The sequence below is a fragment of the Mauremys reevesii genome, linkage group 8 (assembly GCF_016161935.1).
Source record: "Mauremys reevesii isolate NIE-2019 linkage group 8, ASM1616193v1, whole genome shotgun sequence".
NCBI classification, from domain to species: domain Eukaryota; kingdom Metazoa; phylum Chordata; order Testudines; family Geoemydidae; genus Mauremys; species Mauremys reevesii.
The window spans coordinates 37,766,471-37,792,504 of record NC_052630.1 but is presented as its reverse complement, the minus strand read 5'-3'; the positions used below and the strand labels follow the sequence as shown (position 1 = coordinate 37,792,504).

The following is a 26,034-nucleotide window of genomic DNA, read 5'->3' as shown; positions in this document are numbered from 1 at the left end:
CATTGTTGCAACCACCCATATATTTGGAGCAAATATTGTACAAAGGTTGTCATGTGAGGTGTCTATAAAAAGGTTATGATTTGCTGGTTATGATTATGCTATCTGTATGTGTGTATCATTTTTGTAGTTGAAATTACGAATATTGGCTACGTACTTGTATCTCAATGTGTTTGATTCTAAGTAGCATTAGTGAAGCATTTGGTCAGCTTCTTGAGAAAGGAATTTGCAGATTAAGTGCCCAATCAAGAAACACTTAACTTACAATGGACCTTGGGAGACTCCAATCCACATGAGAAGTCTTCCTGGGAATGTTCAAGGTAGCATTTGAGCAATGGCTGCTCTCCCTGTAAAAGAACTGAGTCATGCATGGACATGTGACTTGCCCATGTGACTCCAAACTCCATCTTGCTGCTGTGATTTTCCACAGCAAGAACAAAGGGGTGTCCTTCCACATGGCAGAGGATATAAAAGGCCCTGGAAACCCCTCCATTTTGTCTTCAATCATGCTTCTTACCTTTGGAGGAACTTTGCTACAAACTGAAGCTCTGAACAAAGGACTGAATGACCCATCTAAACTGTGGATGTACTCCAGAGACCTGATTTGAACCTGCAGTATTCCATCACTGCTACAAGTCTGAACCAAGAACTTTGCCATTACTGTATGTAATTGATTTCATTTAACCAATTTTAACTCTCATCTATATTTCTTTCCTTTATGAATAAACCTTTAGATTTTAGATTCTAAAGGATTGGCAACAGTGTGATTTGTGGGTAAGATCTGACTTGTACATTGACCTGGGTCTGGGGCTTGGTCCTTTGGGATTGGGAGAACCTTTTTTATTTTACTGGGGTATTGGTTTTCATAACCATTCATCCCCATAACGAGTGGCACTAGTGGTGATACTGGGAAACTGGAATGTCTAAGGGAATTGCTTGTATGACTTATGGTTAGCCAGTGGGGTGAGACCAAAGTCCTCTCTGTTTGACTGGTTTGGTGTGCCTTAATAGTAAAGGAAACCCAGCCTTGGGCTGTAACTGCCCTGCTCTAAACAATTTGTCCTGAATTGGTACTCTCAGTTGTCCCACCAGAGGCCACGTCATTACAGGGGGTAAATAGAGATGTAGCAAAGTTTGCAGATGATACAAAATTACTCAAGAGAGTTAAATCCAAAGCTGACTAGGAAGAGTTGCAAAGGGATTTCACAAAAACTAGGCAACAAAATGGCACATTCAGTGTTGATATGTGTAAAGTACTGTAAATCAGAAAACATCACAACTGTACATTCAAAATGATAAGATCGAGACCTTAGAGTCATCATGGATATTTCTTTGAGAACATCTGCTCAGTGTTCAGTGTCAATAAAAAAAGTGAACAATGTTGGAAACTATTAGGAAAGGAGCAGATAATAAGATAGTAAATATCATAATGCTACAATATAAATCCATGCTACACCCACATCTTGAATACTACATGCAGTTCTGGTCACCCCATCTCAAAAAAGATATGTTAGAAATGGAAAAAGTACAGAGAAGGGCAACAAATGATAAAGGGTATGGAACAGCTTCCATATGAGGAGAGATTAAAAGGCTGGGACTGTTCATCTTAAAAAAGAGAACAAAGCAGGCTATGATACAGGTCAATAAAATCATGAACCATGTGGAGAAGGTGAATAAAGAAGTGTTACTCACAAGAACCAGAGATCACCCAATGAAATTAATAGGCAACACAAAGTACTACTTCTAACAATACACAGTCAACCTGTGGAACTTATAGCCAGGGGATGTTGTGAAGTCCAAACGTATAACTGGGTTCAAAACAGAATTAGACAAATTCTTGGAGGATAGGTCTGTGACACTGCACCTCATACTCACCATAGTGGTATGACTATGATATGGTTATGACATACTTATGAAGCACTTTGTACAAGATGTGTCATGAAGTGTCATTGGAAAAGTTGTGATTTGCTGAATATGATTATCCTATTTGTGTGCATGTATCATTTTTGTATCTGAAGTTATGAATATAGACTATGTAGCTGTACTTCAAATACGCTTACTCTGGGTAACACCCACAACTAGCCTTTTAGGTACAACAGTGAAGAAGCTAGACAGTGCTAATGGCTGTTAAGATTGCTAGTGACAATGTAGGATTCAGGCCTGTATTTTTGCCTGAGATAGAATTTTGGGTTTTGTTTGCCCATTTGATTTTTAATATATTTATATGTTTACTAATATTTGTGAATAAAGGAATTATTACTAATGTGTAAACAAAGGACAAATACACTGTATGTTGTTTTTGCCTAGCAATATAGGTTTGTTAGTATAATGGAAACAAATAAGAACAGCTAAAGTGTTGCAGGGTATGGTGGAAGTGTAATATATAAGCATACACTGGAATGCTGCCTGGCTGCTTTCTCAAGCCAAGGTCAAGCAACCAATTAGGAGGGGCATGGGAGATGGGGGTGGGTGGTGGGAAGAGGCATAAAAAAACACTAAAAGCCAAAAAAAAAAGCCTGGCCTTGGCCAAAATACAACCTCATTCATTACCTGTCTCATGGAATACAAAAAAGGTGGGACAAAGACCCCAGACTCATGACCTTTCAAAATGGAACATAACCATAAATTGTAAAGGGTGTGACTAGGTGTGTGCACTGCAGTTATATTTGGGCCTGGTAAGAAGGAGTGGGAATGGGGGCACAAGCAAGGCTCTGCAGCATCACAGCTGGGAAGGGGGACATGGGGTAAATGCTACATGGTGTCAGAACTGGGAACGGAACACTGGAAAACAAATTCTGCCAGCATGTAGTGCTATGGATGTGCTTGCTTTGAACTAACCCCAATAAACATTGCATTGGCTGCACTTCAGAGTTCTGATCTTCTGCTTTCTGTCTCTGGGACAAGAACTAAGGGAGGGGGTGAAGGGAAAGCCCTCTAACAATGGTCCATCAGCAAAGACAATGGACCATGGAAGAGCTTAGCCTTCCTGTGAACATTTCAGCCAGACTATGAGTAATGGCTGCTATGACTCACCAAGGCATGCAAGGGCATGTGACCAGACTACATGACACTGAACTCCATTTTGGTGCCTCTATTTTTCCACAAACTGGTCTGGGAACTTAGCTTGGAACAAAGGGTTCCTGCCATATGGAAAAAACTATATAAGGCAGGGAGTGACATCATCTTGTGGCCTCCCCCCCCCCCCCAAGAGAACTCCTGGAAACACCTGAGGAACAAAGACTCAACTGGGAGAAGTGCTGGTCCCAGGCTAAAGGGATTTCTAGCCTGTGTATGGAAACTTGGTAGACTGCTGGTATCATCCATCAGGGTGAGAAATTGCTTAGTTTGTATTTTTGTTTATTTGCTAGGTAATCTGCTTTGATCTGGTTGCTATCACTTAAAGTCTATCTTTTTGTAGTTAATAAACTTGTTTTATGTTTTATCTTAACCAGTGTGTCTTTAAGTGAAGTGTCTGAGAAAAATCTCAGCTTGGTTAACACAGGCTTGGTGCATATCTTTCACGCATTGAGGGAAAACTGAACTATATTAATGAGCTTGCATTGTACAGATCCCAGAGAGTATAATTCTGGGTTTATACTACAGCAAGGGGGCAAGGCTGGGGAGCTGGGAAATTGGCCCTTGTCTCCTGTTTGTCCTTGAATGACTCAGGTAGTTCAAGTGAGTGTGTGGTGCCACCTGCTGTCATGTTGGGTCATAACAGGGCCTGGAAAGGCTGGCTGAATCACCAGCAGAGCAGTGTGACAAGGGCCAAGCTAGTTGGCTGGTTAGGGGGCACAGTGGTTCCCACAGCTCCCAGACTGCACCCATCAATGGTTATTAGCCAAAATGGTCAGGGATGCAACCCTCTTCTCTTCATGTCCCTAAACCTCTGACTGCCAGAAACTGGGATTGAACAACATGGGATGGATCATTTGATAATTTTCCTGTTCTGAAGCCCCTAGCACCAGCCACTGTCAGAAGACAGGATACTGGGCTAGATGGACCTTTGGTCTGACCCAGTATGCAGGGCCGGCTCCAGACCCCAGCACACCAAGCGTGTGCTTGGGGCAGTGTCCTGTGGGGAGGGCGGCAGGCGGCTCCGGCGGACCTCCCGCAGGCATGCCTGCGGAAGGTCCGCTGGTCCCACGGCTCCGGTGGACCTCCCGAAGACGTGCCTGCGGAGGGGCCACTGGTCCCGCGGCTTCGGTGGAGCATCCACAGGCATGCCTGCGGGAGGTCCACTGGAGCCGTGGGACCAGCGGACCCTCTGCAGGCACGTCTGCAGGAGGTCCACCGGAGCCGCAGGACCGGCGACCGGCAGAGCGCCCCCCGCGGCGTGCCGCCCTGCTTGGGGTGACGAAATTACTAGAGCCGCCCCTGCCAGTATGGCCATTCTTATGTAAGAACCTATGTGTATCCACCTTTTGTGGTCTTGCCTGTTTCCATACTGCATACCATCAAGGGAGCCGAGAACATTAGCATATCCTGACATACATAAGAAGGAAAGGATTGTGGGCAAATTTTGTCAGTGAATTGCTAAATCTTTGTTAGCTCCTCTTCAGAAAGGCAGGTACATGAAACTGATTCTTAAATTCATGAGATGGCAGCTGTCTCATTAGTTTGTTGTAGAGCTGTCAGATTTCTTCTTTCAGACAGTCCCTTCTGTTGAGACAATAATTCCCTGGGCTTCTGCAGGCACTGCAAAATCTGCCCTTTGAATATGTACTAACAGCCATACGGGACTCGTGCAGTCTACAGAACCTCATTATCAGCAAGTTTGATGTATGAGATGTAAAGATCTTCCCATTCACTTTCAAAGATGCCCTCAAAGGCTGGAGTGAATGATAATGCTAACTTTTATTAGTTGAAGCTTTAGGAAAATACTACTTTTTAAGGTATATCTTTATTTAGGAAGTTTTAGCAGGCTTGCACATACTATCCATGTAAATATCAGAGACTATAAAATAAACATTACAAGAGTGACCTTACTTATAGTGAAACATTATACAGTAACATTACTGGTGTCCTATTTAACAGGGTGTTACCATGTTAGAGGAAAATATTTTTAATGGATTTTTAATTGCTATGTCAAGGGGTGAGTCTCAGATTTTTACAACACATTTTCTCTTTGATTCAACTAGTTTTGGAGTGGATCTCTCTTTGGGGCTCTGGGTCTGGCCTTCTCTTGTGCTGAGACTGCTGCCTTTCTCTTTCAGGGAAGGAATCTGACCCTGCTTTAGTGCCTTTGCTGCCCTCAGACATAGGGAGAGACAGATTTCCAAGTCTTCAATTTTTATTTTTAACAATTGCTGTGGCCCTCCCGTTATCAGACTTCCCACTGTCCTAACCCTCGCCAGTTTGTAGAGCCCTGCAAATCTGTGGCTATCCACTTTATATTCACAGACCGTGTTTGGGGATCAGCTGTGGATACACATTTTGTATCTGTGCAGGTTTCGAACAGTTTGGATAGGGGCAATAGGAGTTGGTTTTGAGTGACACTGACATAACAGACACTTTCTGCCTCTACATCCCATAGGGTGACCAGCTGTCACGATTTTATAGGGGCAGTCCCAATTTGGGGGGCTTTTTCTTCAATAGGCTCCTATTACACCGCCACCCCGATTTTTCGAACTTGCCATCTGGTCACCCTATGCATCCACTGGCATTTCCTGGCCATGCCGGGGGAGGGCCGAGGGCTGCATTGGCAAAGTTAGTTTCTACTCTGTGTCCGCTCTGCTCTTGGGGTGGCCTTGGCACTGCGCGTCTCTGGTCCCTGGGAGAGAGCTCGACCTCGCTCACCCGGGGGCTGCTGCTGCTGAGCTTCCGGAGACGGGGCGATGGCCCCGGTATCGCCCTAAAGCTTCTCCGCGATGTTCAGCGAGACGCTAAGGCGGCCTGGGGGACGCCACGGCCCCTGCGCGCCTCGGGAGGGCCGCCGCCGGCAGAGCTGAATCCCGGGCTCCCGCTCGCAACTGCCTCAAGGCGCCTCGTTGGGAACAGCGCTCCCGGCAGCCCGTCCCGGAGTCAGCGCGGCCGCAGCAAAAGGGCGGGTTCCGCTCCCCAGGCCCGGGGGAGGGGGGCGCGCCAGGCTCTGCCGGTCGCTCCCAAGGGCTGTAGGGAGCTGCAAGGGCACGAGCCCCCCAAGGCTGCTCCGTGACGACAGCCGCTCTAGCTGCGCGCGCAAAAACGCTGGTTGCAGCGCTGGGGAGGATGGGAGCGGTTGCGGACCAAGGCTCGTCGGCTCTGCGGGCCCCGCCCCTGTAATTCCGCGCAGGGCCCGGCGGGGTGGGCTCGTGCGAGCTCTCGGCGTTGGGGGCGGGACTCGGAGCGCGGCGCGGTGATGTCACGGGTTGTGGGCGGAGCGGGCAGGCGGCGGGTCCTGGCGGCGGCGCGCTATGGCTAAGACCGTGGCCTATTTCTATGACCCGGACGTGGGCAACTTCCATTACGGTGAGAGGCGCGGGGCCCGCGGGCCTGAGGCAGGCAGCGGCCCCGTCCTACGCCCTGGGCGGGGGCAGGGAGCAGGCCCTGGGCGGGTGGGAAACCGAGCGGCAGGGAGCGGGGCCTGGGCGGGTGGGGAACCGAGCGGCGGGGAGCGGGCCCTGGTTGGGTAGGGAACCGGGGCAGGGAGCATTGCTCTGTGGAGCTACAACAAACCCTCTCTGCGTTTCACTTACACCCAGAATCATCTCGGAACATTAAGAGGACTTTCACATAACCCCCTTTCAGGCAAACTGCTACTCTCCATGGTTAAAGGGTTGGAGGGGGCACGCTCTTTCCCTCTGCAGCTTTTCTCACTGGCCAGATGCAGGTTGCCACACACAAGCTTAGGAACGATTCCTTCTTGGGTTTCAGTTAAGTCCAGAATCAACTCTGGAACAACTGAAATATCCTCAACCATCATAGGCCAAGAAGTACCTTCTGTCTGCTCCACAAAGGACTGGAGGTACATTTTCCTTCATTAGGCACACTGCTATTTGCAACAGATAGACAATTGAAAACAGTTTTTCCTTCAACAGATAAACTGTTGCCTACCACAAACAGTGGCTCATCACTTTTACCTGGTTCAGGCACACTTTTACAAACTTCACTTGCCAGCAATCCATCACCCACCAGAAATCTACACTTACCTTCCTTGATTAGGGCTTCAAAGTGACCATCAAGTTCAATTTCCCCCCCCCCCCAAAAAAAAAGTTTTCCTGAGCTGCTTTCTGCACTTCCTCTAATTCCAGTGTCACATCTGAGATATTAGACATACCTTCAGAAATTTCTTCACTATATAAACTGCTTTTCTGACTGGACAAACAGCAGTTTTCCACAATCCGAAGGCTAGAGACACACTCTTCCTTGTTTATAGCATACCTGGTTAAACACATGGAACTGCCTAGAGTCAAACACCCCCTCTTCAAAAATCTCCCAGTTAGTTACAAATAATACAGAGGATTTACATTCATACTTTTTCTGGGACTGGGTTATAACATTACTCTGATTAAACATAGTTACCACATCATTGTTAAACAACATACCAACATTCTTATAAACTGAACAGATTCTGTCTCCATCATTGCTGTAGAGAGGAGCTGGGCTTCCAGGCTAACACAGTTCCTGCTGTTCTTTCATTACTTTGATTTGGAGTTTAAGTCTGGTAACTTGGGTCTCTGCTTGTAGCAGTTCCATTCGCCTCCTGTGAGATTCTCTGGCTCTCTCCTCAGCTTCTTTTTCCAGCTGGGCCAAGGTTTGCTTCTCTTGCATCCAAAGTTCTGCCATTTCTCTCTCATGCTGAAAATGCTGGCTGTCTCTCAGGGCTTATAGTTTTGATTGTGGATCACTCATTGTGACTAACTTTAACCTTTAACACTTTCAGTATCAAAATTTTAAAATTTGGACTAGCATGAGGTTCTGATCCAAAACTCAAATGATCTGGTTCTGTGGATCTTGCCAAGACTATGCCTATGTGACCCTGGGGCAGCCCTCATTGGAAATGCCAAGGTCAGGGCAGGCTGCAAAAGGGAGAGCAGATACTCCCAAGACTGGTGGGTAACACTGAAGTTAAACTCTCCAACCAGTCACAGACTGTGCTTCTGATCCACCACACTGGTTATCAAGAAGCAAAAAAAGAAATCACACAGCCCCATTTATTGCATTCTAGTTCTCTGGCTCCCAATCAGCACCTAGATCCAGTACAGTGAGAAGTTATTTTAAAACTCTACTCACGTACACAAAATGTTCTTCGGACCCCAAAGGGTTAGCCGCATTACTAGGTCAGTATAGGTTTGGATCTTACCCAAAATACCACGCTGACAGCCAGTCCTTTAGTGTCTAAACAGGGGTGGGCAAACTTTTTGGCCTGAGGGCCACATCTAGATATGGAAATTGTATGTCGTGCCATGAATGCTCATGAAATTGGGGTTGGGGTGCAGGATGGGATGTGGGCTCTGGCTGGGGGTGCAGGCTCTGGAGTAGGGCCAGAAATGAGGAGTTTGGGGTGAGGGAGGGGGCTCCAGGCAGGGGGTTGGGATGTGGTGGGGGTGAGGACTCCAGCTGGGGGAGTGTGCTGCCCCATCCATAAGCACCGTCCCTGCAGCTCCCATTGGCTGGGAACTGAGGCCAATAGGAGGGGCGGGGGCAGTGTGTGGAGGCCCCTGGCTGCCCCTAAACGTAGGAGCTGGAATGAGAACGTGCCGCTGCTTCCAGGAGCTGCAGGAGATTGAGGGCCAGATTAAATCGTCTGGCGGATTGGATGTGTCCTGTGGATCGTAATTTGCCCACCCCTGGTCTAAAACTAAAGGTTTATTATAAAGAAAAAAGAAAGACCAAGAAGAGAGATGTTAAATGGTAAAACAGTCACATACATTCAAAGACTTCAAAGTCCATATATAAGGTTCCTAGCAGTATTGGTGAGTTTGTTGGCTTGAAAGGCCCTTTGGAATACATCTACAGCTTGGATCGATCATTCAGTCCTTTGTTCAGAGCTTCAGTTTGTAGCAAAGTTCCTTCAGAGGTAAAAAGCAGGACTGAAGACCAAATGGAGAAGATGCAGCTGCCTTCTTATAGTCTTTTGCCATACGGCTTGTGCTTCCTTTGTTTCAAACAGGAACTGCCCACCCCATGGCTTGGACACCATTTTTGTCCATAGGCATGCCCAGCCATTCCTTGCTGAGTCCTCTGTCTTCTCTCAATGGGTCAGTAGTATAACTGATGGTCCTTAATGGGCCATCAAGCGGGCTACGCAGTGCTGATGCCAAACTGTCTGGGGGCTCACCCAGAAGCATAGCACAAGTTTGAAATACAGACATACATACATATCTATAAACCATAATACAAAGGTGGTACGAACACACAAATGAGATTATCATATCTGGGAAATTACAACTTTTGCAGATATCTTACATGGCATTTCTGGCATAACTCATTGCAATTTTACAATATTAGTATTCATAATATTCTGAAGTGTCCCCCAGATTCCATACAGCATCACAGTGGTCCTGTGGGTAGGGAGGGGAGAGGGCAGGGCAGGGGGAACTGGCCCTGTGTGTGGGGAGGGGAGGGAGCAGGGAGAGCTAGCCCTGTGTATGGAGGGGCAGGGTGGGAGAGGGCAAGGGGAGCTGGCCCTGTGTGTGGGAGGGTGGGAGTGGGAGAAGGCAGGGGGAGATGGCCACATGGGGGTGGGAGAAGGCAGGGGGAGCTGGTACTGTGTGGGGGGGAGGGGAGATGGCAGGGAGAGCTATCCCTGTGTATGGGCAGTGGGTGGGAGAGGGCAAGGGGACCCTGTGTGTGGAGAGGGTGGGAGTGGGAGAAGGCAGGGGGAGGGCAGGGAGAGGTGGGGCCGGGGGGAGTGGTATGTCTAGCTATTAATCCACTTTGTGTGCTGACTGTCTTCTTTTCTTTCCAGGAGCAGGACATCCCATGAAACCTCATCGCTTGGCACTGACCCACAGTCTGGTGCTTCACTATGGGCTCTACAAGAAGATGATCGTAAGTATCGCTTATCTGATGATGCTGAGACTCCCGTCTCAGGGGAGCATTGTCTGTGGCCTGTAAAGCCCTGCATATGCTGCAAACGTAACCATGTTAAAATATGGTTATAAAATATATTTGTCTGAGCTATGTTATATTATGGCTTATTCTTGTCTGTGTACACAACAGTCATGTAACTGTATTAGGATAGAACATGGTTCTCTATATACCAGAGATGCTTTAAGCCAGTGGTTCTCAACCTTTCCAGACTACTGTACTCCTTTCAGGAGTCTGATTTGTCTTGCGTAGTCCAAGTTTCACTTAACTTAAAACTACTTGCTTATAAAATGAGACATAAAAATACAAAAGTGTCACAGCACACTATTACTGCAAAATTGCTTATTTTCTCATTTTTGCCAAATAATTACAAAATATATCAATTGGAATATAACTATTGTAGTTACATTTCAGTGTGATACTTGAGCCTCTTTTTCACCTGTGAGCCTTGTAATTCTGGTAGGCAGTGAAATGATAGCAAGATTTAGGTTTTTCTTCACATTAAGTGTATTCCTATTCTTTGTCTTGGTAGCAGTCATAGCAGAAAATGAGACTGCACAAAGATATGTTGATTCAAAAGATAACAGAACACCCAAAGCATGGTTCCCAAGGTTAATGTACTCTTTCTGCACTAAACATCAGAACTAGGTTAGTGTGGAGTCATTAAACTTCATTTGCAGACCATGGTCTGAGGAGAACTCAAGAAGATTTTCTTGCTGCCTGGCAGACATGCTACTGCTGCTAACATCTGATAAAATGAATGGGTTTCTTATCCAGTTGAGTTGAGCTGAGTTGTGGAATGAGTTGAATGTTGGGGAAATAATTTTGCTCTGCTCAATTTCCCCTGTTCAGAGCTCATGAAGCATTGGAAAACAGGTAAAGTCTTTGTCTCGACATTTGGACTTCCGGAATTTAGTTTTCTTGATAAAAGCTTTTGCTTTATCATAGAGATTCAGATTGTTAGCAGACATGGCCTTTCATGGACAAATTTATATCACTCAGCTTGCAAAATATATCTGTGAGATAGGCAAGTTGAGCTAACCACAGAATGTTGTCAAACACAGAAGCAAGAGGGAATTAATGATCAGAAAAAAACATGTTAACTTCTGTGCATAATTCAAACCATCTGTCAAGTACTTTCCCTCTCAAAAGCCAGTGAACCTCTGTGTGAAGCAACAGTTGCTGATGTTCTGACCTCATCTCTTTGCAAAGAATGCGAAACAAGTGAGCATTGAGTGGCCTGGACTTGTAAAGTAGACAATTTTGACAAACTTGTTTAAAACTTTATGGAGCTCAGAACTCCTCTTTTTTGAAGCAAGTTCTCTCAGTGCACCAACTGTAAGGAAGGACTTTCTTTCTTGATGCTAGCTACAAGCCTGTTCACTCTCTTGGTCATTGCAGTGGCCCCATCAGTGCAGACAAATTTGCATAAATTCCAACTCAAATTGTATTTTTTTTAAAAAGTCAATTAGTTTAAAAATGTCCTCTTCAGTAGAGTTTGCCCTTATACTTTTTCAAAACAGTATGTGCTTGTTGATAGTGGTTTCAGGGTAGCAAACATTCCCTGACACACAGTGTCATTTGATAAGGGCACTTTCTTGAGAGTATCACCTGCTTTTTTAATCAAGCATGTTTTCTGCAAGCACCACAGTCACAGGCAGAATAAGATCTTTGATTTTGCTACAACAAAGGAGGCAGCATAGAAATAGAAATAGTGGAAGTTTTTCATTTTAAGCTGACAAGTCTAGAACTCAGAATACTTTCACTGAATGGCAGTCCTAGCTCCAGCTATAATATGAGTTTCATCTGCAACCCTAGCTGCACCTCTGTCCCTTACCTAAAGTACTATCATCTTATAATGGTAACCTAGGCTTTGGCTACACTTACACTTCAAAGCGCTAAGTGTAGTCAAAGCGCCAGCGCTGGGAGAAAGCTCTCCCAGCGCTGTCCGTACTCCACCTCCGTGTGGGGAATAACGTACAGCGCTGGGAGCCGCGCTCCCAGCGCTGGGGCTTTGACCACACTGGCACTTTGCAGCGCCGCAATTTGCAGCGCTGGAGAGGGTGTGTTTTCACACCCTGCTGCAGCGCTGCAAATTTGTAAGTGTAGCCAAGCCCCTAGACATAGCCTAGCTTCTTCAGATGCTCCTACATGTTCCTGGGTTTTTGCGTGTCTCAGTTTGGATTTTTCTTTGCACCTCTAAGAGGTTTTTTTTTTTTTTTTTAAATCCTGTCTGGTCCTTTGTTCTGCAGGAGGCTTATTTCTGTGTTAGTGGGCTTTAGCTCCCCTCCTGGTTAAATCAGTCCCACAGGCCCTGAGTCATTGGAGCTAATAGTTCTGGTGTTCTTCTGGAACAACTCTTAAGTGAAAACTGATAGGAACTATCTTGAGCCATTGCCTCCTTCTTGCCTGATCCATCCTAGAAAGTCTCCTAGTGAGAAGCGCTTAAACCAGAATATTCATATAGAAAATACCATTCCTTATCCAAGCCAACATACAGTTATTGCAAATTATTACAAGGCACATCATATTTGTCACAATATACCATCTGGCTTCAGAAATATATACTCTGCAACATGAGTGGGTCATATGGATTAAATAATATGTCCACAGCCAAAGGTGGTGTACCACATAAGTGTTGAGGGGAAACTCCAAAAATACATTATTTCAGATGTGGATTTCAAGATACCTGTTTGAAACGGTGAGGTAATTATTTTTATAAATAGCAACCAGCCATGCTAGAAGGATACTTGTTGGTCTCCATTTTTACCTTTCACAGAAGAGCTACTGATTGGGAAGAATAGCTTACCATATATACTCGTTCATAAGCCGAATTTTTTTAGTAATAAAGGGAAGGATCAGAGAAGGGGGTCGGCTTATGAATGGGTATAAAGAGGGAGAGGTGGGACACAGCCCCTACCCCCCAACAGAGGGGGCAAGGAGAGGCAGTAGAGCCAGAAGGGAAGAGGCGGGGCCAGAGTGTCTCCGCTTCTGGCCACGCTGCTCTCCCCCCAGCCTCCAAAGTGGCTGCAGCTCCGGGGCTGGCAGGCTGTGGCCACACCGCCCACCCCGCCAGCTGGAGCAGGCTGCGGCTGTGACAGCCCGACCCGACCCACTGGAGCAGGCTGCGGCCGCACCACCCAGCCAGGCCAGAGACCTCGTCACCTGGCCTGCCCCAGCTAAGGTAGGAAGAGATGGGATGGGGAGAGTGGGTGGGTCCCAGGCTAGGGTTGGGGTCATGTGGGAGGTGGTCACAGGGGTTATTCCCCTGACCCCCAGCTTCTCCCCCCCGGGCTGGGAGACTTTGTTTACTTAGGTTTACCTCTGTGCCTGCAAATGCTCGAAGTAAACAAACTGTCTTGGCCCGCCAGTGACTTATCCTGATGGCCCGGGAGCCAAAGTTTGCCAACCCCTGAATTATAGGGTCGGCTCATGAATAGGTCATACATAATTTCCATTTTTACTTATCCATGGTGGGGGGGCTTACACCGAACCGGCTTATGATTGACTATATGTGGTATTCTTAACTGTGAATTCCCAAACTTCCAATGTTTGGGTTTTTTAAATATAAATTGTTTAACTTCCTGGCTCTCTAATCTTTCTTTTTAAAATAATGTTCTTTCAGGTTAAAAGTTTGATACTTGATTAATCTTAAAGCCAGTTTAACAAACTCTTTGTGTTGGTATTTGCCAGTAGTGCTCTGTAGTTGCATGTTTCCATAGGTTGCCAGAATAATCATAACGGTATAATTATACCCATATAGCTATACTGGTATAACTCCCGTGAAGACACTCTTATTCCGGAATAACCCTGTCCACACGGGGAGTTATACCTCTATAGTTATGTGAATACATTTCCCCATGGACACAGGCCCAAGCTTTCTCCAACTTTTTTAAAAAGCAAAAATTTCTTAATTTTGTTAAAAGTATACATTTTAATTAGAGACAGATAAAGAAAGGCAAAACTTAAGGTTCTGATTAATCTCAGAGCAGCTTAATTTACTCTCATTGTACATCTTGATTGTTAACTTAGTTAAAAGTGTACTTTAATATGAAAAAATGCAATGCTGGCAAATTCATATTGTTGTGGACACCATCTCTTGAATCAGTCCCTACTTTCCTGATCACTTTTTATTTAAAATTTGCATGACACTTGTTAAACTGAACACATAGTTAAGCATTTTTAGACTGACACAGTGATTTGGGGTATTTGTCTATTTGAAGTTAATTTGGTGGTGAGATTTGTGGTAGCCAAGGTAAACCCAACTCTGAGCAGGAAATAACTGTTGTGTGTCCTTCTCTTTGAGGTTTTTAAACCATACCAGGCATCCCAGCATGATATGTGTCGCTTCCACTCAGAGGATTATATAGACTTCCTGCAGAGGGTGAGTCCCAACAACATGCAAGGATTCACCAAGAGCCTCAATGCCTTCAATGTGGGTGATGACTGGTGAGTATCTAGCACCTAGCAGGTGAATGGGAATTACAAGGGTTATAGTAGATTGTTTGGTGTGATATGGGTGCATCATAATGGTTCCAATACAGTGTGGTATAAATTTTACATTTTTAACTTAAAAAGCCCTACAGTGTACTGGAGCCATCAAGATGTTGCAAACAACTTGTTGAGTAACTGTTATTGCTGTAAATCTTCCTGTCCCTCCTCTTTTTAATCTCTTTGAGTTTCAATTGTTAGGTCTGAATCTAGATGGTAAGCTCTACGCTAGGGACTATAACTTTACTTGGTTTCATGAGGCTCCTAGCTCTTGAAAACTCGGGCAGAGATTTTCAAAGGTGACTGATTTTGGTTGCCTCAGTTTTTTGGGTGCCAAACTTGAGACAACTTAAAGGTTCTGACTTTCAGAAAGTGCAGATAAACTCTGAAAATCAGTGCCTCAAACTTTGCACCCCAAATCGCTAGTCAATTTTGAAAATCTTGACCTCAAAGCAATAAATAATAGGATAACAGTACAGTCTCTATATACTAGTATTCCCACTAATCAGTGAGGACAGGATGAGAAGTGATGAGATTTAGCTGTGGGAGGCAGAAGCTGCGATTCTTGCCTTTCCATAGTCTCCTTTTCTCCAAACTGAACAAGCCCAGTGTTCTTAAATACACAGTCTGCTGGGAGTGTCAGCTATTTGCAGGACTACAAAGTGCTGTAGACACAGGTCAGGCTGCCACCTACTTTAGGGTGAGCTTATCTGTCATTCTTGTCATTCATTGATGGGCATATAACACGTTTTTCATACACCTCCCTGGCCTGCACTCCTGTGGCAGTGGTATTTGCTTTCTCCCTCAGCCAATCCTCTCATTGGGTTAATTTTACTGTAGTTCTACTTTTGTGAAAACAGTGTGGTCAGGTACAAGCTCTGGGGCCTGTTAACAAGTGAAACACATGGAAGCAACAGATTTGAGGTTTATATTTTATTTCTGGTAGATTGTGTGCGCACATTGATATGTTATGACTTGCACTTGTTAATGTGTGCATGCTGTGAGTCACTGAGAATGAGTAAAGGAGTTCTTCTGCCGTAGTGAGCCTGCTGGCTAGAGGGGGATTGCATGATGGAGATGAGACATACTTTGCTACTCTGAGTAAGAGCATTGTGCATCCCTGGATACAATTTATTGCTCACAGCAGTCTATTCAGTAGGTAGATGAATGGCTGGGGAGCATCTTCAAACTAACAGATTACAACCCCATGGGAATATGGTGTGCAAATAGATGTCTTGGACAGCCAAGTTCCCTGTTGTTGTTTTGTTGTGAAGTCCTGCCCTCTCCCTTACACAGGATGCCTTGTATCTTCTCTCTCCAGGACCTGTCCCCATATATGCATTAGCATGGTAGAGGGCAGGGTTTAGTCTGTATGTTTCCCATTCTCCAGATCTGGAGTATATGGTGAACAAGATTGTTCCAGACTAACTTGAAAGTTTATTGTAATTATTATCAAATCCACCAAGTTTTCCATAGTGTTTGCAAAGGATGGTGTAATGTTGCCTATTGATATGTAGTCTGTAGTGAACAGGGTCAGAATGACCCCGAATTAACATTTCTCTAGCAGAGACTGCATTTTGATATTATTTGTGTAATGGTCAGTGAGAGTTTTGTTTTGGTCTCAATCCTGGAGACGTGTATCTGAAGTTGGGAGGTTCTGTTCTGTTTGAATTTTTTGTGTTCTCTTTTTGCAGCCCAGTGTTCCCGGGCCTTTTCGAATTTTGCTCTCGCTATACTGGGGCCTCACTGCAGGGAGCAACGCAACTGAACAACAAGGTAACTCTGAGCTGATATGCTTGTCCTCTTTGAACACTGACATGCCAGCTGTCTGCTGTGGGGGATGGAGTTCCTAAAATAATCTATATACTAATATACTTATTGTAAAAACACCAACTCGATGTCATCTGTCTGTTAATTTGTGGGGGAATCTCTTGTATTTCCCCCTGCCCCCACTCTGACTGATTGCAAACACTGATTTAGTACAGCTTAAGTAGCTTGACTGGATGACAGATAGCAGGGCATCTGAAGGGACTGTATGGATGGGGAGAAAGAGGCAAAAATAATAATTGTGAGCCACAATGTGGGGGCAGGGCTGATGTCCATACTGACATGCAGTTGGGCTTGGGGTTGTTGCTCTTATCTTTGAGTTAATCTGCTCTTCCTTTCTTAGATCTGTGATATTGCAATAAACTGGGCTGGAGGCCTGCATCATGCCAAGAAGTTTGAGGTAATGACACAAGACTAAGTATTTCTGTCTCTCACTCAAAGTTGGGCTCATTGCTGCTCTTCTTTTGACTCCATTTTATTTTCTTTGCACTGCAGGCTTCTGGGTTTTGTTACGTCAATGACATAGTAATCGGCATTCTGGAGCTGCTCAAGTAAGGACTCGGTGTGAGTGCAGCTGTGATACTGTTCTGGATTAGAAGTGATGCTCTGGGAGGGTAATGCTGTGAGAGACGCCCTGTGTAATGTGGTTGTAGTATGGGCACTGCCCTTCTCCACATCATAAATAGGATCCCCTCTGCTGATAGAGGATTCTTCCCTTCTTGTTCTCCCTAATTTCAGTTGTGCCTTAGACATAGCTGATCATTGGCTGCCCTGGACAGTCTCTGTTTCAGGTGTCTTCTATAGCCTAACAGCTGTTCAGGCGTGTCCCTGGCATGATTCTGTTCTTATGTCTCCAGCCTCTATCTCTACTGGTAGCTTTGCTTCTCTGCCAAGACCCTGCCATTGCAGAGTCCCAAACACTCAGTTCTTTATCTACTGTCCTCTTCTCATCCTCAGAAGCAGGAATAGGTCTCAGTTAAGGCAGAGGACTGAGAATAAGGGTATCTGGTGCTAGCTTTGTTGATTGTTTTCTCAGTTTACCATCTGTGAAATATTTTTCTGCTTCACAGGGCCCTTTTGAGGCTCACTGTGTGTATAGTTCTTGCCATTGTTAAGCCCTTTGTGATAAATGCAAAGTGTTGCGCGTTGGAAGGTAAAATTTGAACTACATGTGAATCTTTCTGGATTCTAAATTTAACTGTATTGGCTCAGGAAAGGGATCTGGGTGTCACTGGAGACAGCATAATGGGGACCTCCACTTTGGTCAAAAAAATTCAATTGTGGTCCAAAAAAGGTCTAAACTCATAAGGAATGAGATGGAGAATTATAGAAAGGCATTCTAATATTTTCTGGATTAATCAAGGTTTGCCGCCTCTAAATGTTACTGCAGTACTAGTCACCTCATCTCAAACAGGGTGTTGGCTCTGGTGAGGGTTTATGTCCCCTCTCTCTTTAACATTAGTTAACATTTAAAGTGGGGACATATAAGTTTTGATGCTTTAAATGACCTCTCCTTATCTGACCTCTGCCTGACAGACCTAGTAAATTTATTGCCCGGTAATTTCAACTCTCCTGCATTCCCCTGAATGTCCACTTGGCAAGAGAACACTTCTCAAGCCCAGCTGCATCTCCTTTCTCTCCCCTGCATTCAGACCTCTGTTCTCAGTAACTTTGGCTTCAGCCTTCACTCAACTTTCCTTTTTCCACATTCCCTGTCTCTGCAATGCTGCCTGTTGCCATCTATGCAACAATGCCCCTGGGCACTATGTCCTTCTGCCCACCGTGGCTGAGATCCACGTTCATGCCTCCATCTGGATGACTGCACTTCATTCCCCTGACCTCCTCAAGTCCTGGCTCTCCAGACTCCAGCACTGGAGAGTGATGATGCCAGCGCTGTGGCACATACAGGGAAGAACAGCTGCTTCCATCTTCAAATTACTTTACTCCCCATTCATTTCAGGAGCATTTAAAAATTGCTCTAATTGTTAAAGATTAACTAGATTGTAAGTTCTTCGGGGCAAAGACTTTTGTACATAAAGTGCTTTTTAAACTTCTCTGACTGTACAAGTCAGTCAATTCATGGACTTGCACTACCCAGCCTCATCGCTGGTTCCTCTCACTTTGCGTGTTCACCAGTGGCCTCCTTCCTGACCCTTTGCATAATCTTTCTCCTGCCAATGCAAGAACCTTCTCTGCAGCCTTTGCCGTCTGAACAAGCCCATTGCATCTCTCTCTCTTTCATGTGCTTTCCATCATGTCTCTAGTCTGCTCTTAAAACCTGTTGTTCCTTGTTCGTGCCTCTTAATATAACAGACAAGAGTATTTTAAGGTACTGTTTGTATGGAAGATGCTCTATACAAACATTACCTTATGGGATAATGACAGAGATATTCTCCAGAGACCTTAGGAGGGGACCAGATGGGCTTGCTGAGCCAGAAGGCCTTTGACATATTACAGGCTTGTTTTATGGGGGTTGGATTTTAGGAAGCCATAGCAAAGTGGTTGCTGTAGTTGGGATGGCACCAGTGGACTGTAATACGCCTTTGTCTCCTGTTTCTGGCAGGTATCACCCACGTGTTCTCTACATTGACATTGATATTCATCACGGAGATGGTGTTCAGGAGGCCTTTTACTTGACAGATCGTGTCATGACAGTATCTTTTCACAAATATGGGAACTACTTCTTCCCTGGTACAGGTACAGAATCTCCACTGCCCCAGTGAAGTGCAGATTTCAGGCCCCAATCACTGCTGTTACATGGTAGTGTGAGGTTCTGGGGCTCTGGTTTCAGAGAGGAATGACTGAAGAAAGGAGTTCTGGAGAATGGGGAGAGGCTGGGTGAAGGATATGGCCCCTTGGTAGTTTGCAGAGTAGGTGGAAAGGATCTCCATGCCATGGTTGGGTCCCTTGGCAGAAGTCTTGATTTGCTGTTGTCTGTACTGCCCACACCTATGAAGTTTCAGAGCTGATCCTTGTGTGCTGTGACTCTGCCTCCTTTCCTCTGCCAGGTGACATGTACGAGGTTGGGGCAGAGAGTGGCCGCTATTATTGCCTCAATGTGCCACTGCGGGATGGCATTGATGACCAAAGTAAGTGGAATGCTTTCCCTGCGCTCCAATGACCCTGTTTGCCCTCTTGAGCCATGATGACAATCTGTCTTTGTCTCTAAAGGTTATAAACACCTCTTCCAGCCAGTCATTAACCAGGTGGTGGACTACTACCAGCCCACATGCATAGTGCTACAGGTAGGAAAGCAGGTCTGTGTGCATCTGTTGCAGAGGGAATGGATAGGAGGTATGCACTCTCCAGTATGTGCATCTATGGCTCCCTGGGAAAATATGGACAGGTGGGTGCTGGCTGGCTGGAATGCTGCTTGTGGCTCTGTGGTAGGTGGGTATATCTGCGGGATGCTGATGGCTTGTTAGGATGTGCATCTGGAGAATAATGCTTCTTAGCCAGGACTCAGCTGTTCTTTCTCTTCCCTAGTGCGGTGCTGACTCCCTGGGTTGTGACCGTCTGGGTTGCTTTAACCTCAGTATAAGAGGACATGGGTAAGTTCAGCAAGGGTGTGGATGGAACATTTAAAGGACCATCATTGCAGTCAGTGAAAGAATCCATTGGGTCCTTCAGTGTGAGACTTGAGCTCAACGAGAGCAATCTAGTTCCCTGTGGGATAGGAGGCTCTCCTCAGAAGAGCTAATAAGGGGCAAGATTCTGCAGAAGCAGATTTCCCCAGACTAGATTTGGGATCTTGCAACATTTCTTCTGGCAGTGCTCTGCCAGAATGCATGAACACAGAGCTCAGATTTCTCTCAAGCCATGAGAACAGCTCCCATCAGGGCAAGGTTTGGGTTTCACTGATGGGAGCCCTGAACTCTGTGTATCATACAGTTAGGTATGTTACTGGGTTGAGCATGGTGCTGCATTGATGAGCTTAGATCAGCTGCTAACAGTCACAGGTTTCCCTTCTGTTTTGGGTTTTTAGGGAGTGTGTGGAGTATGTAAAGAGTTTCAACATCCCCCTTCTGGTGCTGGGAGGAGGTGGCTATACTGTTCGTAATGTGGCACGATGCTGGTGAGTCTTTCACATGCTTGCTGGAGGATATCCTATTTGTTGCAGATGGCGTGAGGGTTATCAACACTTGTGCTCCTTTGGGCCTTTATGCAGCTGTAACTGGCATTGAGTTTCAGGCTGACTGCCGGTAATGGGGGGAAAGTCGATCTTTTCTGGACTGAGTAGAATGTTCTGTGTTTTTAGGACCTATGAAACGTCGCTGCTTGTGGATGAAGCAATTAGTGAGGAACTCCCATACAGTGGTGAGTTACTGTCATCTTGTTACAGATTACTATGTTGTGCCAATATTTAAATAGGGTAAGTGGGATGACCTGGGTAAGTATAGGCCTGTCAGTCTGACATCTCCCGGGCACGAAATTAGAGCAGCTGATATGGGTACGTGAATAGCGTAGCTGAAGTCGAAGTATCTTAGATCGATTTACCTCAGGTCCTCACGGCGTGGGATCAATGTCCGCGGCTCCCCCGTCGACTCCGCTACTGCCACTTGCTCCGGTGGAGTTCTGGAGTCGACGGGAGCGCGTTCGGGGATCGATATATCACGTCTAGATGAGATGCGATATATCGAGCCCCGAAAAATCGATCACTACCCGCCGATACGGCAGGTAGTCTGGACGTACCCTCAAAGAGCTCAATCAATTTATCTTAACAAAGAGAAGGTTAATGGATGACTTGATTACAATCTATAAATACCTGCAAGGTATGTTCAGATATTTGATAATGGGCTCTTCAGTCTAGCAGTGAAAGGTATAACACCATCCAGTGGCTGGAAGTTGAAATGAGACAAATTCAGATTGGAAATAAGGTATAATTTTTTAACAGTGAAAGTAATTAACCATTAGAACAATTTGCCAGAGTTGTGGTTGATTCTCCATCACTGGCAATTTTTATATCAAGATTGAATGTTTTTCTAAAAGATCTGCTTTAGGAATTATTTTAGGAAAGTCTCTGACCTGTGGTGTTATACAGCAGGTCAGACTAGTTCAGTGGTTCTCAGACTTGTACTGGTGACCCCATTCACATAGCAAGCCACTGAGTGTAACCTTCCCCCCCCCCCCTTCTAAATTAAAAACACTTTTTTATATATTTAACACTATTAGAAATGTTGGAGGAAAAGCGGGGTTTGGAATGCAGGCTGACAGCTCGCGAACCCCCATGTAATAACCTCGTGACCCCGAGTTTGAGAACCCCTGGACTAGTTGATCACAATGGTTCCTTTTAGCCTTGGAATAAATAAATGTGAGTTTCACCATTCTCTTCATAAATTTAGCTAATGTGCTTCGATGTTCTAATGCTTCAGGGACTTTAGCTGGATTCCACACCTATGTTAATTAATGTTAACCAGAGTGGGGCTGAAGCAGTAGTATCTTCTGATCCTAACCCAAGTGTTCCTGTTCTTTCTTGCTTCCTACTGTACACATCCCCCATCTGTGGTGGGCCTCACTGGACAGACATATCTGCATTACAGTCTCGTGTTCTAAATTCTTTACACAATGTTCCTGTTGCGTTCTCTTTTCTTTCTGGCAGCGTACCCCTCATGATGATGGAGTTGGCTCTCACTGTGCTCTTGATGGTATGGTGACAGCTAGCATGGTGTAGGGTAGGCTGTTCCCATCTCTGCAGAACAGTGTTTCAGAAAAACTAGTTTCAAACTCCCCTCGCCCCTGTTCTTTAACTCTTTACTGGTTCCCTCGCAGAATACTTCGAGTACTTTGCTCCAGACTTTACCCTCCACCCAGATGTCAGTACAAGAATTGAGAACCAGAACTCTAGACAGGTGAGTGGCTCTGGCTTTGTCCCGGACACGCTACTATGCATCAGCTAACAGCCATGTGGTGTAGTCTGAAAATAAAAGGTCTGTGCTTGATGCTAGATCCTGTGAAACCAGGTGGAGTTCAGCCAGCAGCTCACCCAGGAAAAACCTGTCAGGGCAGGGCAACAAGAGGCTTTCCTGCTCATCCCAGTGTTGGACAACATGCTTTCTTCTTTGCAGCCACAGGCGCCGTCTTCTAATTTTCCCTGCCCCCACTACACCCCTTCCTCCAAGCCCCCACCCTGCCTCTTCCCACCCCTGCTCCACCCTCGCCCCACCTCTTTCCGCCCCTCCCCTGAGCGTGCCCCGTCCCCGCTTCTCCCCTGCCTTTCCAGCGCCTCCTGCACACCCGGCTGTTCTGGAGTTGTTGGAGGAGTTGATTGGCGGGGGCCGCTGGAGGGAGGGAAGCTTGACTGCTGGTGGGTGCTAAGCACCCGTCAGTTTTTCTCCATGGAGTGGGCACCTACCTATGTTTGCAACCTCCCAGCATCTTTGAGATGTAGGGAGCTCTCCAAAGATATTTCATATTTGAGAAACTTGAAGGTCCTCTTACAATTTCCTTTCCACTTCTGAAGCACCTGCCCTGAGTCTTAGGCTTGGTCTTATGTCAGACTTATGTCGATATAACTAGGTCATTCAGCAATGCAGTTACACCGACCTAACTCCCAGTGTAGACTAGCGCTGATTGACAGGAGGAGTCTCCCATTGACGTAGCTACTGCTTCTCAGGGATGTGGATAACCCCTATGGCAGTGGCTCTTAACCTTTCCAGACTACTGTACCCCTTTCATGAGTCATGATTTGTCTTGTGTACCCCAAGTTTCACCTCATTTAAACTACTTGCTTAATACAGAACTCAAAATCAGACACAAAAATATAGAAGTGTCACAGCACATTCTTACTGAAAAAAATATTTACTTTCTCATTTTACCATATAATTATAAACTAAATCAATTGGAATATAAATATTGTACTTACATTTCAGTGTATAGTATATAGAGCAGTATAAACACGTCATTGAAATTTTAGTTTGTACTGACTTCAGCAGTGCATTTTATGTAGTCTGTAGTAAAACTAGGCAAATATCTAGATGAGTTGATGTGTACCCCTTGGAAGACCTCTGGAAACCCTTAGAGGTGCACATACCCTTGATTGAGAACTACTGACCTACAGCAATGGGAGAAGCCCTCCTGTTGGTGTAGGTAGTTTCTTTGCTGAAGCGCTACAGCGGCACAGCTGCATCCTTTTAAGTGTAGACAAGCCCTCTGTGCCTGTGGTGAGTATGTTATGCTCTATGCTACAGTTTAAAGCCATTTGCATTGATGGCATTTGCATGGCCTTAGGGCATGCATGGTGCAGGCAAGTGTTAATGCCAGTAATCGTGGTACTGTCTCTTCAGTCTAGCTAAGCTGATCTGCTCCTTCTATTTCTAACCAGTACTTGGATCAAATCAGACAGACAATATTTGAGAATCTGAAAATGCTGAACCATGCTCCCAGTGTCCAGATCCATGATGTTCCTTCTGACCTGCTCAGTTATGACCGTGCAGACGAGCCTGATGCAGAGGAGAGAGGCTCTGAGGAGAACTACAACAGGTACTTGGCCTCCCATTCTCTGATGAGCTGGGAAAGGGGCTCCTCTCTCCTGTTCATCCCATCCCAGTGAGGGGAGATATGGTGGGGACTGTCCACATCCCAGAGTAGATATTGCATCCCTTTTGATTTTCTGGTTCCTATCCAGAGAAACTTCTCTACTAGCACATGGTTACATGCCTCAGAGGTCATATCCCATGTCTGCTAAGTGAGGAGATGTGTCCCTCCCTCCCCTCTTTCTAGCAACATGTTCTCATGCCTGTGTCTAGACAACTCTGCTCTTCTGAAAATGCTGGAAAAGGCTACCTGTCCTTATGTTCTTGTCTGTCTTTCAGGCCTGAGGCTTCTAATGAGTTCTATGATGGTGACCACGATAATGATAAAGAAAGTGATGTCGAGATCTGAGGGCTGAGTTGTTGGACTCTGAACTGTGGGTCCCTATTAAGACGTTGGTGCTTGGTGGAGATGACTGGGATACACATGAGCCAGTAAAAGGTCTCTTTTTGGACCTCCCCTTTATATTTGACGCATGTGGCAGCAGGAGCAGCATTGCCGGGGCAGGCTGGCTACCTATGGAGGCACAGAGCAGTGAAACCTGTTCCTTACCCTCTCCAATCCCTCAGAGCTCTGACTCTCATCAGTAGGACAAATGGAAATTCATGTGACACTTGGATCCACACCATGGTCTCTGTGCTGCTGCCATACAACCAGTTTCAGAGCCCAGTCTGCAGTGGCTTCACCAGCTCCTCTCAGTACAGCTCAGGCTCCAGCCAGAGAGATTGGAGTCAGTGCTGCAGTGCCTAGAATCTCCCTGTCCCCTTCATCAGCACCACTCAATGTGTCCTTGTCCCTCTGCTCAGGCAAAAGTCCACTGAAAGCTGCAGTGAGGTACACTTCCTGCCAGCTTTTCCAGCCATCCGAAGTTCCTGTGTTTGGAGAAACCCAGTAAAGAGGCAAGACCAGTTCTGGGGTTGAGACTGGGGGAAGGGGTGAGACTGGGAAGTTCTGGGTCCAACCTGGTGGAGCAGGGAGGGGAGAATATATTCAGAGTGTAGCCTTTGTCTTACTCCGGAGTAGCTTCATTCTGTATCTGCTAACAAGAACCACAGCTATTTGCCATATTTGGTTGTGTCCCAAACTCCCTATCTAGATCTTTCCCTGGGGCTCAAATTACTTTGGAGCAGAGGGTGCAGGGGTTGGTTGCAGGGGTCTGTGCCGTACCAGGTGTGGTGCATTCCCACTTCCGTTGTAAGCTCCAGACACCTTTCCCTCCCCTAGCCCAGGCTCTTTTACACATCCATAGAGAATTCGGGGTGAATCACATACCCTAAGTGGATGGCCTTTCCCCTCACTGACAACCTGGAAGAATTCATTCTGTTCTGTGGTGCGGGAAGTGGCGCCTGTAGCTGAAAAGATTAACTTTTCTACCCCTACCACAGTGTAGAGACCTTTCTCCTAGGGCTCCCCTCAATCCCGAACACTGTCTGAGCCTGGGGGCTCGTGCTGTCTGTGTTTGGAGAATTTTGTCTTAGCTGGGGAGATGGAATGGGCATCAGCCTCCTGCTCTCTGTTCTTTTCTGTTTGTTTTACCAATGTTTTTAAACAATAAACGAAGATGGTATTTTTCTTATGTGATTTGTTGTTTTGTCTGTTGAAAAGCTCATGCATCGTTTGCTTCTGTTGATGCTTCTGAGTGAAAGCACCATAGGCTTCTAGCTAGTGCCCTCTGTGCAGATGAACTGACCACCTTGCAGGGAACAACAAGCCTTTGCTCTTGAGGGCATGTTTGGAGAAGGCATTTACAATTAATGGTCCTTTCTAGTCACAAACCTCCTTGAGTCTCTCTGCTCCTTGCTATGTGTTCCACCCTTATTTCCAAATATATATAAATATAACCCTAGCACCCAGGGCTGAATTCCCCATTACTGAGTCTCTAGCTGTCCTCCACGACTGCCCCCCCCCAAAGTGATTGGGCCCCTCTCAATTTTTTTGAGTCTCATTTGTTAGCTAAAATGTGTTATCAGCTTTTATTCACCAGATAAGCTCTCACTAGCCAGAGTCATTAGTTATTTCTCCTGATGTCTGTGGAGCAGTCTGCTAATAAAACTTCCTGGATCATGTTTTCCTTTCCAGCCTTTGCCACTGCAGATACAGGAATGTTGAGCAGAGGCACAGAGCTTGGGATGTGAGGGCCTGAGACAACTGGTAACTTGATCTGAGCTGTTAGAG

General features: G+C 45.8%; 1 protein-coding gene across 2 annotated transcripts; it reads left to right on the top strand.

Annotated features, from left to right (window-relative positions):
• The first annotated feature begins 6,268 nt into the window (after nucleotides 1-6,268).
• HDAC3 (histone deacetylase 3) lies at nucleotides 6,269-25,435 on the top strand. 2 transcript variants are annotated; one of them, XM_039485816.1, is made up of 15 exons: nucleotides 6,269-6,447; nucleotides 9,890-9,972; nucleotides 14,318-14,460; nucleotides 16,197-16,278; nucleotides 16,673-16,729; nucleotides 16,825-16,880; nucleotides 18,893-19,026; nucleotides 19,338-19,418; nucleotides 19,501-19,574; nucleotides 19,816-19,880; nucleotides 20,315-20,404; nucleotides 20,588-20,646; nucleotides 22,099-22,178; nucleotides 23,651-23,808; nucleotides 24,141-25,435. In XM_039485816.1, exons 1-15 carry the CDS (start codon nucleotides 6,393-6,395, stop codon nucleotides 24,208-24,210), a joined length of 1,287 nt encoding a protein of 428 aa, XP_039341750.1. In that variant the 5' UTR covers nucleotides 6,269-6,392; the 3' UTR covers nucleotides 24,211-25,435. The 2 variants fall into 2 exon arrangements, with proteins under 2 accessions (XP_039341750.1, XP_039341751.1); XM_039485817.1 differs by lacking the exons at nucleotides 6,269-6,447; nucleotides 9,890-9,972; nucleotides 14,318-14,460; nucleotides 16,197-16,278; nucleotides 16,673-16,729 and having other exon boundaries at nucleotides 16,872-16,893.
• The last annotated feature ends 599 nt before the right edge of the window (nucleotides 25,436-26,034 follow it).

What these genes read in the sequence shown, in the direction of transcription:
- HDAC3 (XM_039485816.1), top strand. Translation starts at nt 6,393, where the DNA reads ATGGCTAAGACCGTGGCCTATTTCTATGACCCGGACGTGGGCAACTTC. An exon ending in CAACGCAACTGAACAACAAG is followed by an intron (nt 16,279 to 16,672) that starts GTAACTCTGAGC and finishes TTCCTTTCTTAG; the next exon opens with ATCTGTGATATTGCAATAAA. An exon ending in GGCATTCTGGAGCTGCTCAA is followed by an intron (nt 16,881 to 18,892) that starts GTAAGGACTCGG and finishes TGTTTCTGGCAG; the next exon opens with GTATCACCCACGTGTTCTCT.